Raw genomic sequence first — 20,164 nt, 5'->3', positions numbered from 1 at the left:
AAATAAAAAACTGAAAAACATTTCTTTCACTAACTTTCGTTACAACAAGATTTTCCCTATAAATATAAATGTTGAAAGAAATAAAAATAAACAGACAACTAACTAAACTAATCATCACTAAAGCTTTCCATAATTTCATTAGGAAAAGTGATATATATACTTGAAATTGGGCTTGAATCAATGAGAATTTGTCCCACAGAGTCTCTTGCTTGATGGAAGGAAGACAAAAGGAAATGACTGCCATAGCTCTTACTGATTACTATGTTTTGATCTCCCCTAGAGGCAGAGCTTGGAGAGAGATGGGATGACTAAGATCACCAATGTGTAGGTTATGTTCACCTATGGGAATTCTTCTAAGTCCATTCCTGCCCACAACACTTAGATACTTGCACACATGTATGTTTATATTGACCCTCTGTTGAGACCCAGCAGGGACATGAACCTTCTCAAATGCCACCAACTGTTTGTTAGGTGTCCATTGACCGGCCGGCGGCGCCGAATATACAAGTAAGGTATGGGTTCCATCCTTCGAGCCCGCGTTTCTCACGTCGACATCTACACCAACCGAAAGCCCATCACATTTGGCGTGTGTGAGTCTTACTGACTTCCCTGAGATTGTGGTATTGGTAGTATGATGTCCACCGCCGAAGAAAACTGAGACCACTGATGGGGCATTGGCAATGGTGTGAACAAAATGGGTGTAACTCATTCCATACCCAAAGGGATACACAACTGGGCCTTTGTAGAACCTATAGGTCCTTCCTGGGTAACCATTGGCTGGGTCGGACCGCATGGCCATGGTTGTCATCGGCAGATTAGCCACGTAGTCCTGCGGATACCACGTCATCGGAAGCTTGCCTCCTGAGGATGTATATATGTACCATATCAGTTAATCATAATATTCTGTTTTCCTCCAACCGTTGCCAAGGAAGAATTCCTTCTCCACTGGTAATTTGAACATATAAACATGATTATAGGTCGCCCGTCGATACCGATATCAATAGGAATCAGGCTAAATTGGGCCATAGGATCATTTTTTGGCCGATATATCTGATCCATATTGTATCGGTATTGGATACCTGCAATATCTATCAATAAGTATGGGCTGATACCTAGAACCATGTTTGTGATTGGATTCATGCGTCATCATTGTACTCTCACCCCTATTGACAAGGCCAAAACTACCCTCCATTTGGCCATCTGACACTACCAATCCCTAAGATGGACTTTCAACATCGGTGAAGGAAAACTCAACATCGAAAACAGGAGAAAAGTTCTCTGTGGGGGAGACGGTGGCCACGCCCATACCCAATGGGGAGGGGGGGGGGCTAAATGACCGCCCCACCCCAATAAAGGGGGGAAACCCCATCTCTCCAGATGCCAGCATGCGCTCTCATAGATTGCTGCACATATGTGGCCCCTACGCTCCGCCCTGAAAATAATGTCAAGAACCCATATTGGAACTACCATATTTTCATTCCGTTGGTGGTTGCTATCCATCACAGTTAATCTCATAGCTAGGTGAAGAAGTGCAGGTCCAATTAAATTTGGATTCAATTTTGAACCAATTCACAACTTGATCAGCATCTCAATTTTGTTAAAAAATTATCATTTCCTGAATCCAGGCCAGCCCAACCTACATCTCTATGTTAGGGCCCGGAAAGGACCTTACTGTTACACTCTGAAGGGTGGAGAGGGGTTCTATACCTTACCTCACACAAACAGCCCCTTAAGAGGTAAATTGGTAATGGACCAAGTTTCTCTTCACCTACAGTGAAAAGAAAATCTTCTCACCATGAATATTTGACCCTATGATTAGCTTAGGGAAGGGTATTTTTGACCCCGTACAATAGGGGGTGAGAATTAATGATGACACAAGAATCCAATCACATGGTCACATCATCAATGGTGAAGAGATTCTTCCTTCTCCATGGGTGAAGGAAAACTTAATCAAATGATAACATAGGAAAGTTCCTCTTGATTAAGTTTTCCTTACGCTCAAGATCTCTTCATCCATACTGATGTAATCTCATGATTGGATTCTTGAACATGTGAATTTCATCATTAATTCTCGCCCTCTATTGTACGAAGTCGAAAACACCCTTCCCTAGTTTAATCTAAAAGTCAAATGTCACGACTTTAGATGTTTCGTCTTCATCGAAGGGAAACATGGTCCATAGTAGTATATGTAAAGCTATAACATGATTTGTCAACCTCTTGATTGGGGATTCTAAATGGAGTTTGGGCTATGGGGGTGTTGAGCTTAAAGGCTTAAGGTTGTGTTTAGTATGCATTCTTGGTCATAATGCATTCCAAAAAATCATACCAAACGCAGCCTACATCTTCAACCCATGATCTTTGAATGTTTGGACTCACTATTTATTTCATGCATATTTGTCATTTCATCTTCTCAACCTCAATATATTGTGGGTCCTGGGCACTCCCACTCCTTGAAGATCTCAACTCTAAATCATGATTAGAGAGAATGAACTATATAGCTATATTTTGAAAACATTTGAAATCGCATAATAAACTTTTTAAAATTAGGGTTACGACTGAAATGATTTCTTGGAGAATATATATAGAATGCATACCAAACACAACATAGAATGTGTTATGGGTACTAGGGGTTGTGCCTTGAGTTAGCATAATACTCTTACTAATAGCAACTATGAGTAGTTCTTTAGACACCAATCCATCTCATCAGGGTTCTATTTATCGGTCTCATACATATCGTCCGATAAGCCAAGACCGATATTTTTATTGGTACCGATATAGATCGCTTGTATCGGCCATTGGCAGATACGGTACCCAATACGTTGCATTTTCATATAATAAATTTCATGATCAAGCACAAGAAGCAATCAAAAAGGAATATGAAATGATGAAAACTTGAAAAAATGCCAAACATTACTGTACCACCAACTATGAATGGCATTCTTAGACAGTTTCACCACACATGCAAGGTGGCTCCACATCCTTCCATGAAACTTCATATTGCTTTTCTCATCAACTTTTTTTGGCTTGATACGGCTGAAATTTGATCACTAGTTAAGATGGCAGTGGGGTCCTCTCCAAGTACCTTGTCACTTGGAAAACGATTGCTTCTATCACGAGATTCACCTGATCGCAAGAGAAAGTCCAGTCCTTCCAACTGGCAAGACAGTGAAACGATTCCCTGTCTTTATCGCCGTCGATCGTGACTTTGGAGGCAGTGAAGGGCTCCGGTACTCTGTCCGGGTAGGTGCATGGTTCTAAGTATCGATATTGAATCGCTCGTATCGAACAAAACATATCAATTTTGCTAATCAGCGATATCAATACCATATTGATAGCAAATACAATTCGTTTTTTAAAGAGATTTAAATATAATTTTGTTCAATACAGTGGATCCAGGCCGATACTACATTGATATCGTATCAGTTTTACATGTTACCAATACTACCGTGCATTAAAACCATGGATAGGTGGATTCCCATTGGGTTTCAGCCATCTAGATGGCATTCACATGGTGGGATCCATCCGGATGGCTGGAACCCATTCTCGTATGAACCCAACTTTTGCTCGGATGGGTCTACGTGGGGTTCACGCCCTGCTTGTGTGAGGCTGACGCTGGCCGCACGGGTAGCGTAGGAGGATCCAAATCCAGGAGTCCGTACAACGGAGGGGAGAGGGTGACATTTCTGTTTTTTTTTAGGTAAACTAGAGAGTATGACATTTCGATACTATAGGCTCAGTGTCATTACATGTTTTATTGGGGTTAGGTCTCTTTCTCTGTCGTTATTAATAAGTATAAATTTGACTTATGACCCCATGATTAGTACGGTAACCAAATTAGTTAAATTATTAAGTAAGTGGCAACTTACCTGGGTTTGTTGTTCCGAACAACACATCAGCAATGGCCGTTCCTCCGGCTTGGCCAGGGTACCCCACCCAAAGGATGGCAGAGATACGCGGATCATCTTTAGCGAAAGACACGTCAACAGGCCCACCACTCATCAACACCAGCACTGTGGGGCCCTTGGAGGCCATGGCCACACTAGAGACCAGTTCCTGTTGGCGTCCCGGTAAGAGTAGTCCATCCCTGTCCTTGAACTCAGCCTCGATGGACTGATCTAACCCCATCACCAGCACCGTCGCGTCTGCTTCACGCGCAGCTTCCTGGGCAGCACCAAACATCTGGTCGCCGCCGCAAGCCACGTCGCTACATCCCATTTGGTGGTTGGTCGTGGCGTATCTCCCGATCCCCTGTAGTGGAGTAGTGTATCCACATGCTACACCGGCGTAGTTCCCTATCATGGTAACCGTGACGTCGGAGTTAGGCCCGATGACAGCGATCGTTCGGTGGCGACGGGGAGATAGGGGTAGCGATGGCCCAATATTCTTCAAGAGGACAATGCCTTGTCGAGCTGCCTCGAGGGCTAGTTGTTGGTGGTCCGGTGAGCAAACATCCATTGGACCCAGCTTTCCAAATGGCTGCTCCGATGGGTCTCCATCGTACATCCCTAACCTCATCTGCACGGTTAGGGTATTAACCAAAGCTCCATTCACATCCAACTCGCTCATCTTCCCTGTCCTCACGGCTTGCTCCGCGTGGGAAGACAGGAATATTCCACATTCTAAATCTAGACCTGTAAAAAATAGAATTGAAATTACCAAGATGGACATCATCAAAGACGATTTATGTTATTTAAGAGTGAAGGAAGACTCGCCTGCTTTAATAGTGGCCGCAACTGCGTCTTCAGGTGTTGCGGTGTAGTGTTGGGTATCGTAAAAAACCCCAACAGAGTTGCAATCTGAAACGATGTACCCGTTAAGGTTCCATCGACCACGAATGGTGTTGCGAAGGAGGTTTGGGTCGGCGCAGGTAGGAATTCCATTAACCTGATTGTAAGAACACATCACACTCGCTACTTTCCCTTCCGACACACACGCCTTGAATGGTACATCGAACGTATCTTTCAAATCTTGCTTGCTTACCTGCACAGAAGGTATTAGGTTATAAATTTGGTGATCAAGTCTGGATTTTTACTGATTATCAGTGATAAGGAGAGAGAAAGAAATATACTAGGGCGTTGAAGTGGTAGCGATCTACGCCATTCCAGTTGTCGACGTCGTAGGCGGTGTAGTGTTTACAGCAGGCTGCAACCTTCAACCTGCTACCGTCTGTGCCGTATGGCTCCTGCAGTCCTTTGACGTAGTTGACTGCGTACTTAGAGGCTAAAACCGGATCTTCACCGGGAGTTTCCTGGCCCCGGCCCCACCTGGGATCCCTGAATATATTTACGTTTGGGCTCCAGTAATTCAGACCGGCCATTCCTCCGTTGTACATCGCCCTCGCTTCATTTGATACCACCTGTACCATCACCATCACCATTACTTACTTCAACTAATATCACATAGGATCGTAGAACGATCATAGCTATTCTACGATCCTAATAAATCCTAATATTAAATACAGTAAATAAAGATAAAGTATTCTTTTTGGGCCCCACGAAACTTTTCAGTGAACGGCCTAACCAATCACAATTACTTGTTAGATAATGGAGCAACTGAAATCTCAGATTCTCATGACGACCGCACTCTCCACTCCGAAGACGAAACTTCATTATTCCCCTTTTATGTACCGTTGGGTGACGACACATGTCTTTACTTGGTCTCATAAATGTCTCTTCATATCACCATTAAATTTAAATTGTGACGAAGGGTATTTAAAAAAAAGAAGGAAAATAAAATATTGATTACGCAAGATTATATGTTTTTACAATGTGAATGGATGATATGAAAATTCTGCCTAGAGAATGTTTGAAAAATTATATAAAGGGAAAAATAACAAAGATCAATTGTGTGTCTTTTTGCCCAGACACATGAGTTATTCACTTTCTTATAAAGCCCAGCATTGGTGCAAGGGCTACACAATTGATTAGCGTTCTCTTCTCTTATATGAATATCCAACATAATAACTATTTTTTTTAAAACGAAATTCAATGTATTCTCTCATTTATATTTTCCTATCAAAAAATATGTATTCTCTCAGTTGTAGGCATATATACCCTCATGTGTGTGTCAATGACCCCACTATGTCCCTTGGTAGTCCTGTGTTTTTTACTAAGTTGTTTTTCTCGCAAATTTGGATTGGACGAAAGTTGACAAGTAAACAAAAGATCTTGGGATCCACCTGAACTGCCACAATAATTAGATGTCATTACTTTAGGGTTAGGTGGTGCCAAGACTAAACTAAGAGCGTAATTGAACAAACAACCGCATGTTATCCATAATCGGTGATCAATAATCTTTGGGGTTCGATTTGATTGCAAGGAAAATGCAAATATTTTTCTAAAAAAATCAAATATTAATTTTAGTGTTTGATTGCAAGAAAAATGAACAAATATTTTTTGGGGGAAAGAATAGTGTAGCGATCTATTTTCGTATTTTATTTTGTTAAATTATATTTTTTTTCTATAGGTTCTAATCGTCTAGTATCCTATTCTATGAGGGGGAAGGGAGGTGTGAACAAGAAAACTTTGAACCCAAAAGACCTTTTGATAGCAAAGCATCTCTAACAAAGTCTTTGAAATACATTTTAAAGAAAATGCAAATATTTCCTTTCCTCTTTGGAAGGGAAAGAATTGCACTAAACACTTTTTTTTTTTATATTTTTGGTAGAAAGAGTTGCACTAAACTATGGAAATGGAAAAGGGAAAGAAGAAAAGAAATGTAAATAATCTCACCTGTCCGATTTGTTTCCACAAAGAGGCATTGAAGGAGGCAGCGGTGGTGATGACTTGTGGGAAACTGGTGGCCCCAGGGAAGCTCCCACCAAATTTAACACCGGGGCTTCCTGCGACCCCGTGAAGCGCCTCCGACCACCACTCGTACCCACTGATACCAAGCCTCGGCACCGGTGCGGCACTGTCAACGAGGAGCCCGATCTTCTCCTGCAATGTCAGCCGTCCGATGAGATCATTCACCCTGTCCGGTATCGATAGAGACATTTGGCAGAAAGGTAGGCTCGCCGTATTTGCATTTTTTGGATCGCAAGCGAAGGAAGGACTTGCCTCTCCGGTGTACGGTGAAAAACAGAGAAGAATCACCGGAAAGAAGAGAAGATAGATGACGGAGGAAGAGGAGGAGAAAGGCGTTTTCATTTTTTGAGATAAAGAAGAGTTGTTTGGCTTGAATTTGTGTGTTTGTGTGAGTTTAGAAGATGAGGAGGATATATAGATACAACAGAGACACATACACATATCTGAGGAGAAGGAAAGAGATAGAGAATGGAGGTTTGAACGGTGGCGATGCCGTGAGAGAAAGATTTAGGTGATTGGATCTCCACGTCGCTCTTAAAGCTGTTAAAGAGACATGAAAGTCGCAACTAGAGAAAGAAAGAATCTGAGTATGTAAGAGTGAGTGAGTGAGAGAGAAACACTAAAAGTTGAGAGTAGAGAAGAAGATTGTGGACGATCTTGCGACTTTACGCTTACGGACGGCCACTCAGAATTTTTGGATGGGAATAAGAGGATGGGCCAATGGGGCCAATGGGGCCAATGGGGCGGTGGTGGAAAAAGAGGTCATGTTTTGGGGTTAATTTTCCAATTTTAGCCTTAGTGGCATTGTAGGCCATAGGGCCCACAGCCATGAGGGTAGAAACCTGTCGCCCTCTCAAGGATTCAATGACTCACTATTTCCCCTCTCTCTCTCTCTCTCTCTCTCTCTGTGTCCGTGTGAACTAGTAAAGTCATGAATTGCCGAAGTCAAATAAAGACTCTCTTATAGTCTTTCTGACTTGGGCCAATTACTATTACAATCTTACACTTAACTTATATTTACTAAAAATAATCTATCTTAAACTTCATTTCTAAAACTACCTTGCTTTTAAACTTTTACATCTCCTTCTACTTTTAAATACCTAGATTATCCTTCTTTTTTCACCTAATTACCTATTAATCTGTTTAACCTATCATTCTTCTATTTTTATTATTTTTATCATTAAAATAGTAAAAAATAAAAGTACCTACCCGCTTCTTCTCTCTCCCCTATTTTTGTTTTTGTTTTTTATTCAATTTTTTCTATTCAATTAATTTTTTATTCAACATTTCATTCTCATCGTTTTGTGAACAAATCGACTTGATCCTCATCGTGATCCAGTTCTTCTCCTTCGTCACCGTTATAGATGCGTTCCCTTCTCTGAAACCGATCCATCTTTCATGGATTCTCATCTTAAATCGTCAAGAAGGCAGAGGCAATCCGATGATTGATCTTATGCTATTTTATCTCATGGCTATGAGGTTGAGGAGAGATGAAGATGGTCGTGTAGAGATCAATTGTAATGGAGAGGGAGGGTTGCCTTATGCTTCAGCGAATATGAAGAGGGAGAAGAAAAGTGACGACTCGAGAATCGTACTATAGGTTAATAAAAAATAAAAAACACAGAAAGGTAAATTGAATAAACAAAGGAAGAGAGAGAAGAAGTGGGGTGCTTTGAAGAGAGTCGATTTGTTCCATGGTTTTAGTGCATGATATCGGAACGGATATCGGTAACATACAAATCGATAAGATATCGATATGGTATCGGCCTGGATTGATTGTATCGAACAAAATTACCCCTGAATCTCCTTAAAAAATGAGATTTTAACCATTTTACCCCTTGTTCATACCATGCTATCAATACGGTATTGGTGACTAGTAAAACTGGTACGTATTGTTCGATACGGGCGATACGATATTGATACTTAGAAGCATGATTTGTTTGAAGAAGAACGATGATGCTGAATGTTGAATAAAATTTTAATTAAATAGAAAATTTGAAGAAAAAATGAATGGAGTAAAAAATGGGAGAGAGAAGAAGCGAGTGGGTGCTTTCATTTTTTACAATTTTTACTATTTTAATGAAAAAAATACTAAAAATTAGAAAAAGAATGCTAGTTTGGATATTTAAAAATATGAGGACAGAAAGAGATGTAAAAGTTTAAAAACAAGATAGTTTCAAAAAATTAATTTAAAATAGGATAATTTTAGTAAATATAGGTTAAGTATAAGATAGTGATAATAATTGCTCCTTCTGACTTCAAGTACTCTTTCCTCCCAGTTGTTGAGTTGTGTGTAGGGCAGGGTAGACCAGATTTAATGGATACCTACCTAATACCTATAAGTACTGTCTTAAAACAAAGAATCGGATTGGGAAAATCAGCTGATTTGAATCAGGAATCGACCGAGTTGCTTCGAATTGGTTCCATCCAATCAAGGGGAGCAGCGTAATTGTTAAAGACCATCATCACCTCACAGGTGAAGACAAAGAGAAAGTGAATCCCAAACAAAAAGATTAAAAGTGGTGACGCTTTATTTGTCTCTCAGGATGAAAAGAACCAAACGCACCCCTACTTGTATGTGGTTTATTGGTTTTGTGTTGTAAATAAATCGTAAAAGAGGAAAAAAGAATAACTTGTATTCCGTCCCTGTAAGGTTTTGGAGTATGTCTTTACCTTTACCTTATCTACTTTTTCTTTTTCCTTTTCTTTTTCCTTTCCCTTTACCCCTTCTTATCCTCTCCTTATTCTTTCAATCTCCGCGCACGGTTACACTTTTTCTTCCTTTCTACTCTTCTTCTTCTTCTTCGGTACAGAGAACATTTCTTCTTTATTTATTTTATATTAATTAATTAATATCTTTCAAGTGGGCACTCGATAAACAGTGTATGAATTCTGAGCCATAAAAAATTATAGGTATCATTACCATATTGTCTGTGTCGGTTTTGGCCAATACTAATATGATGTTGATATCGGTCGTGTTAAGCACAAATTAAAAAAATGAATCATTTTCTAGTTGATACAATCGTTTTATATCGATAACATATTGGTATCAACTCCAATGATATCAATACATTTTGGCTGACCAATACGCTGATATAATACCAATACCTAGAACCATGCTACCTACATATGATAAATAAAATGACAATAGATACAAACATAATAAGTATATACAGATAGCTACAGCTTTATAAGGGGGAAAGTGAAGATTTAAGAAGGGGTGAGGTTTTTTTTTTTTTTGCTTTTTTTTAAAAAGGGTGAGGCACAAATGTGTGGAATCAAAAATAGAGAACAAAGATGGGGGGACCCACTTTATCCCTTGGATGGAACTCAATTGGAAGTCCTAAATTCAGTTGGGAAATATTTTATGAGGTTTTAATTGGTGCATCTATCCTTCCTTAAAGATAACAACTTCTATAATTGTGGATAAGAATGAGGAGTGTTCCCATCATTTTTAGTCTCTCTTTCCTTCTCGTCGAGCAATATAATATGGGATTCTATCAATATATATATATATATATATATATATATATATATATATATATATATATATATATATATATATATATATATATATATATATTAATAATAATAATAATAATAATAAGGGAGAGGTTTTGTCTGTACGAGTGCACCAATGAAGTGTGATGGAATGATTTCATACATAGGAAGATAGAGAGATAATTTCATGTGACAAAGAAAGAGATAACAAAAGAATGCAAATTTTTTGTGTAGCAGGCAGGAGTGCACCAATGAGATGTCATGGAATAGTTTTGTAGATAGAAGAGCAACAATGTTATTTCATGTGGCAATGAGAGAGATAAAGAGAAAAGGTGCAAGGCTGCTAGCTTCATTGGCAGCTCAAAGAACCATTTCCCACATAATAAACTACGGGCCAGGTCCATGATACAAACACATGAAGTATAATTTTACAAATTAATTTACTTACTTCTTCCTATAATCATCGTGTTGCGACTGAGATCCTCCTGTTGTGGTTTGGTTCGATCCTGCACACAATAGAACCAAAGGGCAGCGCAAATGCGCGCTCCGAAATGGGTTCCGGAGGAGGATTCTCCAATTCGTAAGTCAAATCTCAGAGCAATACAACAATTAACGAGACTGGGGATGGGAAGTTCTATTCCGGAGCCCTTAGGCCTGAACCATTCCCAAGAATAATCTCTAGATGCTAACTTTCTTCTCTTCTCTTGCCTCTTATATATATATGACATTGTCCTCTCTTCCTTAGGGCTGCATATTCTTCAAGTTAGGCGGGAGATCCCAACGGCAACCATTAACTGAATTTATCAGTAATATCAGTGATTATTCCTTTGATCAGCCATGTGTAAAGTTCCTTGCGCACTCTTCAAACATGAGATTATGGTTTGGGTTCGACTGGGGTATAGGGTTCTTATTCCTTGGACTATTCCCCGATTCAACTTTTCTACACATGTTCTCATGGCATTGGTGAACATATTCCATATGTATCACATCGAACCATATTTTCTCAAGAAAAAAGAAAACCTGAATCTTCGAGAAGATCAAAGAATTCTCAACTTGGTGAGTCAAATGGATGCAGGCTGATACCAATAATACATATCAATATCGAATTGCAATGAACGACACCGATACCGATACCGTATGCTAAAACCATGGTATAGATATCGGCATATCGCAAAAATAGATGTAGCCCTCAAGAGTAATATTGGGGGAGGAATCATTATCCCCTCCAATTTGCTGCCCCCTCCAATTTCTCACATGGGGGCGGAAATGAACACCCTACCTCTTGCACGAAAACACTACTCAAGGTGGGGTCCACTCCCCCCTATTAGAGGAATGGGATGAATTGAAGATGCCCACGAATTTAAGGTGATAATTATTGGACCCGCTGGGCACACATGATCGTTTCTACACCGCACAATGCTCACGGCAGTGCTCCCGTTACAGCACCAGATAAAAATTCATAATTATTCCTGGAGGAGTGCATCAGTTTGGTGTTGTTTTATAACCGTACAATATATAAATATATGTAGAGAGTTTTTTGAGATTATCCAATACTTTACGCCTAATAAAATCACATCAAAGGTGGTCCCACTACACTTGGGATCCAGAGTCTGATCGATCCAGAGCAATCGATACCCTGCATTGCTAGGGTTAAGGCAGAATTTGACCGATTTAGATTGATGTGTAACCATTTTGATCCATTCAGATTGGAATTGATCGAAATTGGCTGAAACTGATCTGGAATCTGGATCCCAATTCTGATCTTTAAAACCCAAAGAAAGAAAGAGAGGGGAGAGGTGATAAACTTATAACCCAGGAATGCCCTTTGCTAGTTGAAAAGAAAGAGAGACCAAAAAAGACAAGCCCACTTGGATCATGAGATTGGTGGACCCACCAGAGCCTGCAACTTGAAGATTAGCCTCAATTGTGGTTGAGGTTCAGGAAATGGTGATGAAGATTTATAAGTGGATGTGAATTTGTGAGAGTGAGAGAGAGAGAGAGAGTTTTTTCCTTCAAAATAATAATACAAAAGAATAAGCTAATATTAGTTAGTTACTAAAATAATAATAAGAAAATAGTTTTCTACACGGGAGTGGGATCTATGCCATAATAATAATACTATCTTTTCTCATCCGATTCCTCCATTAGTCCTTATCTCCTCTTGGACATGATACTGACATGACTTAGCTATATGTCTGTCTGCCACCTAACCATGTTTAAGACTTTTAAGTTTTGTTCCATTTTTCTGTCTATATTGTTTATATTTACATGTCAATCTAAAGATTGATGCATGCATCTTAATCAAACCAGAGATTAGATGACTATACATCTCAATCTGTCCAATTGTTGGCCAGAAGCATAAAATAGATTACTTGGTTTTAAATCAAATCCAATCCATATCCTTCTTAGAATCAATTAAAAACCCAAACAAGACTATTTTGATCTCTCTCTCTCTCTCTTTTTTTTTTTTTTTATTATTTTTTTAATGCACATTTTTTGTGGGTTTGCATGTAAAAGGTCATCTGTTGATCAATTTTTTTTTTTATGGGAATAGAAATTAGTCACTACTATTCATGTGAAGGTGTGATATGTTGTTATAAATGCTCCTTCCCCTGAAACTGCACTCGAATAGTGATGATCTACATAGAGTTGTCCACGGGTTTTATATGTTCTAGACTTTATGGCCAAGTTGTGAGCAATGGAGATCAAAGTTCAATCATGTTTTAAAATAGGGTGCAACTTGTTATCAACTAAGTGGTGAGTTAAGAAGTTGTAACCTTATTTTAATTGTCCATATTCTAATTCCTAAAAATTATTTAATGCAGCATTTAACACAAGGGGTAAAAAAAGGTTTTTGAAATGTTGAAAGTTATTTTATGTTGTATATATATAAAATGACAGGATTTATCATCATTGGAAAAAAAATTTGTATTATCATAAAATGGCAAAAAAATAAGGTTACAACTTTTTAGTTCACAATTTGGTTATAATAAGATTTCCGTTTAATATATTTATAGACCCAAAAAAATTTATTAGTAGGTAGAAAGAACACTAACCCGTGTTGTGTGTGGGCATGTACCTGCGCCTAGACACAACCCAACGCAAAAAGACCGCCACACCCCATGGAAAGGTGGAAAGGTCCAGGGGTGCGGCGATTTTTACTTGTCGGGTTGTGTCTAAGCGTAAGTACATACCTACACACAACATCGGTTAGCATTTTTTTCCCTTTATTAGTATTAGAAATATCAAACAAAAGAGGAAATAGTGTGTATTTAGTTTTATAATGTAAAACTATCTCTCTCTCTCTCTTTCTGTTTTGAGTTTATTTTGTAGAGTTGAAACTCGTGTGTGTGTGTGTTTTGAGTTTATTTTGTAGAGTTGAAACTCTTTTTCCTTTTTGTAGACTGTTTGTGTGTGTACTCAGTCCAAATTGAAATTATGAAGCTTATCATCAAAGATATGGAGTCCAAGACAAGTTATATCACCAGCTTCTTGTTAGGGCCATGACTTATTCTAATATTTACAATAATTGCAGTGGTTCCAGCCCTTCTATCATCCTTCTATTTCCTTCTATCCTCTTTCTTTTCTTTATGGGTATTAGACAGCATATGATCATCAAAACATCAATTATTTCCCCAACACTGATTGATGTGAACCCAATAAAATTTGCTTCTTCATCTTCACCACCTAATTATATTGGAATAACTTTACCCCTCCCCCCCCTTTTGGCTTGGTTAATCAATTGAGTTCATAATGCATCTATTTGCACTTTACATGTGGATTAGGGACAAGGGTTTGGTTTTGGTTCAATCTATATTATAGGCCCCTATATAAGCTTGCTAAAGGGTCTAGCTCGAACCTTACCAATGGCGATCCCTTGTGGATAATTATCACCTCCAATTTGCGGGCACTTCCAAATCCTCTAATGGGGGGAGTGGACTCCACCTTGGGCAGTGTTTTCGGGTAGAGGGTAGGGTGGTCATTTCCATCCCCCATGTGAGGAATTTGAGGAACTGGAGGGGCAGCCAATTGGAGGGGATAACGATTCATCCTTTGTACCTTATTTGTGTTTGTTTCTCCTTTTTCAGTAGCTGCTATGAATTAGTAAGAAGAAGCGAGAAAGAGAGAGAGAGAGAGAGAGAGGAGGCTAGAATAGTAAATAGATCCCTATTGAACCATGGTTTTAAGTATTGGTATCATATCAGCTTATCTTCGCCGAGTATCGTCAAAACCCAATACCGATATGATACTGATATGAATCAGATGTATTGATCATTTTTTAAAGGGTAAATTACACGTCATCCCTTGGTTATCAAACGAAACTCAGATCACCCCCTGATTTTTGAAAAAACTCAAATCACCCCCTAGTTTAGACCCCAATATGACAAATTAGTCCCTACCGTTAGTTTTATGCTGTTAAGTGGTGATGTCAACCAGTTAAATAAATTTAAATCCCTAAACTACCCTTGACCAATGTTGAAGATGAAAGAAGGATATAGTAATATAAATTTAATTCTAATGTTTTAGTACAAGGGTAAAATAGTCCTTTCACACCAATAACTAATAATAGACTAACACGATTACTATAGAGGGGTTGATTTGAGTTTTTTCAAAAACCAAGAGGCGATTTGAGTTTTGTTTGAAAACCAGGGGATGAAGTGTAATTTACCCTTTTTCAAATTACACCTGGTATTGGTCCAATTCCAACCAAACTGTATCAGCATTAGCCAAGACCAATATGAACACCAATATTGATGATACCTATAACCTTGTGTTGAACCCTGCCATTCCATCAATATGTTTCACATTACATGGGTCCTTAAATGGATAGAACTTAAAAGACTTTTATGATGAAAACAACTGGTTCATTGAACCCAAAAAAACAATAGCTTATAAGAGGGTAATAATAAAATAAGCCTTCAGAAATCTTGGCAAAGAAGATTCCTCACAAAAGTTGGTGCTAGAGTCAAAACTTGATAATTTCAGCTTTAAGCACAGCTATTGATTGAGTTGATGTGTCTCCCAACTGAATTTTACATATCAGGATAACCAACCAACCATCTATTCGGTGTCTATTTCAAATGAGGTCATAGAAAAGAAAAGAAGAAACAATGAAAGATCTTAAAGAGGGATCTGAAATGAAGTAAATCTCTCTTGAGAGTTGCTTTCCCCAAAATAACAGCTAAGATAGAGTAGTTGCAATCTTTAATCTTTCTTGATCTTCATTAGGACGTTCCCCCCCCCTTTTGGCCATTTTTCTCTTTCTTGGACAAAAGGAATGCTAATTACTAAAGAGTGTTTTTTTTTTTTTTTCATTTTTTCTCTCTTTTTCTTACAACAATGGTCAATGGTTGATGTTACTGACCACCTAACCTCGCCCTTACAATTGCCATGCCTGACTTATGTATATAACTTGGTAAGGATATTGAATTCATGATAACCAGCCTAACTTTTACTAACCCAGTAACCAAAATATTTAGAACTCTAAATTTTATGAACAAGTAGATCCCAAGATCCCTTATTTAACTGTCAAGTTTCAGTCCAATTCGAGTTTGCAAAGTGGAGAAATTGACTATGAATCTAAAATTTGACATATAGCTAATCCAAAGATTGATCATTTTATCCATATGGAAATAATCAGATTATCCTACTACATGGAAGAATTAAATGGCCCAAAAAAACTGAACATCCAAGAAAGCACAAACTGTTCTAATCGAAAATCTAAATAAAGAATCTAAAACAGGTGTTTGGATAAGCTTTTGAAAGCAATATTTAGCTTCCAGAAGCAAAGAAAAGCCACAAGAGTCTCAGTTCACCCAAAGAGCTTTTCCAAGTACTGACCTATAAACCATTTAAAGGGTTTCTAGGCTCTATGTGCTTACAGATGAAATCAGAATATTAACAAAATTGGACCTCTTGGAGATCAGAGAAACAAAAGCATTGACAAACCCTTTATATCCCTCCCCCACAACGACACCCCCCCCCCCCCCCTTTTTTCTCTGGAAATGATTAGACAAGCCATCCATATAACCACTGTTCTTTAGCAGTTAACCCCGAAGGGGAAAATACCAAAACCAGAGGTAATGATTCTTATAACATTCCATTATTACATTAAGAACAAGAGAACATTTGGATACTAGGACAAACAATATTAAAACCACAAGCAAACCTTTTATACACTCTTAACTACAACAATATTAGAAGTTTAGAACCCCCTGCCTAAAGCATAACTGGCTTTGAGTCTACTCTTGACAGGTCCCATTTCTTCATTCTTGGCTCACAACAAATTTTTTTGTATCTTTTCTGTAGCTGTCTTCAGTAAAGGACCAAAACTAGAGACTTAGGAAACCAATATGCAGGCATCTTGGACCTGCAAAACTTAATTATATCCTCAAACAATCTTTGTTCATCTGATCCATCTACTCCTGCCTTCAATGTGATGAAAGCACAAGAGGACTTGCCCCACTGCTCATCCAGCCTTGCCACCACTGATGCCTCTTTCACAGCTAGGTTGCCACTATGGAACCATCCATTCTCAAAAGCCTCTTGGTTGGCTTTTAGGTTTCTTTAAATCCTTCATCACTTAATTACCATGCATCACAACCTCTCCAATGGTAGTACCATCATCTGGAACAGGTTGCATTTTTCATGGGTTAACAACATCCAGGCCTTCAAAATCAATGTAACTTGTACCTTGGTGAGCATGAAGCCAAGCTTGCATGTCAGGGGGTGGGAAGTCCCACTCAGGCTTCCACAGAAATATGATAGAAGGGCCATATGTCTCCCAGAGACCATAGGTGTGGGTGACTTGGCACCCACATTGGGGCATCTCAAAGAGAATGGATGGGAATGGTGCTGCACCAGCCTTATTCACATGGACAACACAGGGAAGGGGGAGGATTGTCTGATCTTTAGGGGCATTGATTATGGTGTTTAGAATCACAAGAGCAGCACAGAAGTTGTCACACCTTGGTCAGCTATGGCTTAGCAGACAGCCTTGGTTGTTACCTGCAAGGATTCAAAAAATTAGAGCAAGAGCATGGACACTACATCATGTGAAACTACAAAGTTTGATATTTCGCTTGAATTCAAAGTTATAAGGTAATTTGGCCAATGCTGGTTTGATCAAATCTAGAAAGTCCCATCTGTAAGTCACCATATCAACCATAACAAGAACCTCACAATATGAACAGAGTAATAAAACAATGCTAGTACAACAAAATTTTCAAAACACTATAGAAGTAATTTGATACATATATTGTCTTTCCAGCTTTAAGGCATATGAGTTGCCTTGAATGGTTAAAGCTATCTTATAAAGATCCAATCTGACACAAATCTTGGGAGTAGTTTCTCTCAATGTGTGTTGGGAAGAAGAGGTGTTCATCCAAGTGAATTTGGATGGTATTCAAGTAGTTTTATAAACAATCCAAGTCATCTTTGCATCATTTGTCAAGAGCTAGCTACATTCATTTCATGTGTGGAAGATCAAACCCTATCTCCCATAACCCCAAAAAATATGAATGAAATTCACCTTCTGCATTATGGTCAGCACGGCATCTATATGATCCACAATAAATTCAAGAATAAAAACGGCGTACCCGGTGCATGAGGCTCCCGCCACTGCGGTGTCTGGGGAGGATCATAATGTACACAGCCTTACCTCCACTTCACGGAGAAGCTGTTTTCCGAACAAAAAATTCAAGATTACTTCCTAAAAATTAAGTTATAATAGAAAAACTATGAACAGCAGTAGAGTTGTCTAAAGAAACATGATACTTCTGTATATGAGCCAAGGAGAATTGTTGACACTGGACTCAAACAGTATTCCCCTCAGTGGCTCAATACTACCCACTTTGGACTGGAAGTTGTCCCAGAAGTATATGCTGAAGCAATGCTCTGGCACTCATCTTTCAGAGGTTTCCAGGCAAAGTAAGGGTCACCAGTTTCCAGACCCAGCAATGGCAGGAGCCTCGTGCACTGGGTATGCCCTTTTTTTTTTTTATACAAGAAGTGCCCAGTAAGAGAGGATGGGCTTCTGCGCAATGGTAAGTTTGCTCCATTGCGACCTAGAGGTCGTGGGTTTGAATCGGGAAACAGCCTCTCCGCAAAGTCAGGGTAAGGCTGTGTACATATGCTCTCCTCAGACCTCGCAGTGGCGGGAGCCTCGTGCACTAGGTACGCCCTTTTAAGAGGTCATTGAATCACAAAAGAGCATAAGCAATGATCGTTGCTCTGTTTTTCATTACTTGTCAGGGAAAAGATAAAGTTTGAAGAAAGGACCCTGAGGCACATCTGAGGAAAATTCACATCACTTTGAGACGAAAAAAAATGGAGATTTTAAAAAAAGGTCCTTAAGGTTCATTTTAGGCAATCACAATTGTGGTATATACTCAATTGGACTACTGATCAAAGAGCTCATTTGTGGGAAAATGATGAATCAACAGGTGATTTTGGCATGCTGATGAAATGATCGCATATGTTTCAAATCAGATCAAGAAAGCTCCTAAAAATGAAATCTTGGCAAATCCAAAAAAACACATGTGGAACATCAAAGAAAATTCTAACTTCCTGTCATGAATTATGAGTTGATTATCTAATAAGTTCAAGAACATGAAGAACAATGCATAAGCAGAGAAAATATCAATGCAGATTCTGAATCAAAACTTAGAACTCGATAACATAATCTGCACTTGAAGGAAATTTGAAACAACAACCCATGATTATAAACAAACAGGGAAGAGATTCCTTATACGGAATGATGGTATATCTAAAACACTTAGCTAGCTAAGCCTAAAACTTATTCATAATAGGAAACTGAAAGCTAAATCTAATTACAATAAGGAATGATGGTACATCTAAAACACTTAGCTAGAATTATAATCCCACAGTACTGAGGTCCATGGACCTCCAACCTACACTATACTCTTACACTCCCCCTCAAGCTGGGATATATATACCCGGCTTAGAAGAACCATAAAAAAATGTAAGTCGAAACAGTGCCTTTGCAAACATGTCACCAAGTTGACTGTCGGAGTTGATGAACGGAATCGAAATAATCTTTTGTATAACTGCATTCCTCACAAAGTGGCAATCAACTTCAATATGCTTGATCCTCTCATGAAAAATTGGATTGCTAGCAATATAGATGGAAGCTTGATTGTCACAATACATCTTCATAGGTTTAGAAACAATAAAACCCAGCTTGAAATTGCAGTCAAGGTTTTAGGTCTCGGTTTTGCCCCTGGTTTCACTAGACCACGAAACCAATGTCTGGCGAGATCTTGGCGAGTTGGTGTATTTTTTCCTGTCTTGACTCGATGGTGGCTTTCGGTGGCCATATGGCCAAGATAGTGTGAGGAACGAGTGACTGTAACCCTATTCTCCATTGATAGTGAAACAGATCTCATCTCACCGTGGACGTAGGCAACCTTGCCGAACCATGTAAATCTTTGTGCGCGTTGTGTGATTGTGTTTGCAATTTCCATTATTTTCTGCATCGTGTTAGGTTTTACAGATAGATCCTGAAACTTGACACCCACCCTATTTTAGCCTTCTAAACACAATGGAAACATTAGTTTTACAAATTCAAACCCAAAATGGTATTTTGACTTCGGACCCTAGGTTGGTAGTTTATGACGTAGGTGAGCTCTACCCATGGCTATTCCACACAATATTTAGAACACATATAATTAAAGTAGAGGTGTAAAACAACTTAATTAAGCATTAAGAATTAAAAAGCATCAAACCATAAACCATTTAAGCATTAGGCATCATATTCATAATCATACATAGTGATGGTTTGACGGTTTGTTAATAATTGTTAGAAACTTAGAAAGAGACATAAATTAAACAAATAC

General features: G+C 38.8%; 1 protein-coding gene and 1 pseudogene across 1 annotated transcript; both read right to left on the bottom strand.

Annotated features, from left to right (window-relative positions):
* Positions 1–220: 220 nt before the first annotated feature.
* Positions 221–7,130, bottom strand: LOC122658662 (probable beta-D-xylosidase 2). Its single transcript, XM_043853703.1, has 5 exons — positions 6,732–7,130; positions 5,069–5,356; positions 4,713–4,980; positions 3,867–4,631; positions 221–861 (listed from the first exon to the last, which is right to left on the bottom strand). Exons 1-5 carry the CDS (start codon positions 6,993–6,995, stop codon positions 260–262), a joined length of 2,187 nt encoding a protein of 728 aa, XP_043709638.1. The 5' UTR covers positions 6,996–7,130; the 3' UTR covers positions 221–259.
* Positions 7,131–16,457: 9,327 nt separating this feature from the next.
* Positions 16,458–17,277, bottom strand: LOC122659570 (annotated as a pseudogene).
* Positions 17,278–20,164: the final 2,887 nt, after the last annotated feature.

The sequence above is a fragment of the Telopea speciosissima genome, chromosome 4 (assembly GCF_018873765.1).
Source record: "Telopea speciosissima isolate NSW1024214 ecotype Mountain lineage chromosome 4, Tspe_v1, whole genome shotgun sequence".
In the NCBI taxonomy this organism is placed as follows: domain Eukaryota; kingdom Viridiplantae; phylum Streptophyta; class Magnoliopsida; order Proteales; family Proteaceae; genus Telopea; species Telopea speciosissima.
Note: the sequence above shows the minus strand (reverse complement) of the source record. Positions and strands in the feature narration are given on the sequence as shown.

Bases quoted from the DNA above. Each gene is read 5' to 3' on its own strand.
- LOC122658662 (XM_043853703.1), bottom strand. From the start codon at position 6,995: ATGTCTCTATCGATACCGGACAGGGTGAATGATCTCATCGGACGGCTG. The intron at 5,357-6,731 runs GTGAGATTATTT...GTGATGGTACAG, and splicing joins TGTGGAAACAAATCGGACAG to GTGGTATCAAATGAAGCGAG. The intron at 4,632-4,712 runs GCGAGTCTTCCT...TATTTTTTACAG, and splicing joins TGCGGCCACTATTAAAGCAG to GTCTAGATTTAGAATGTGGA.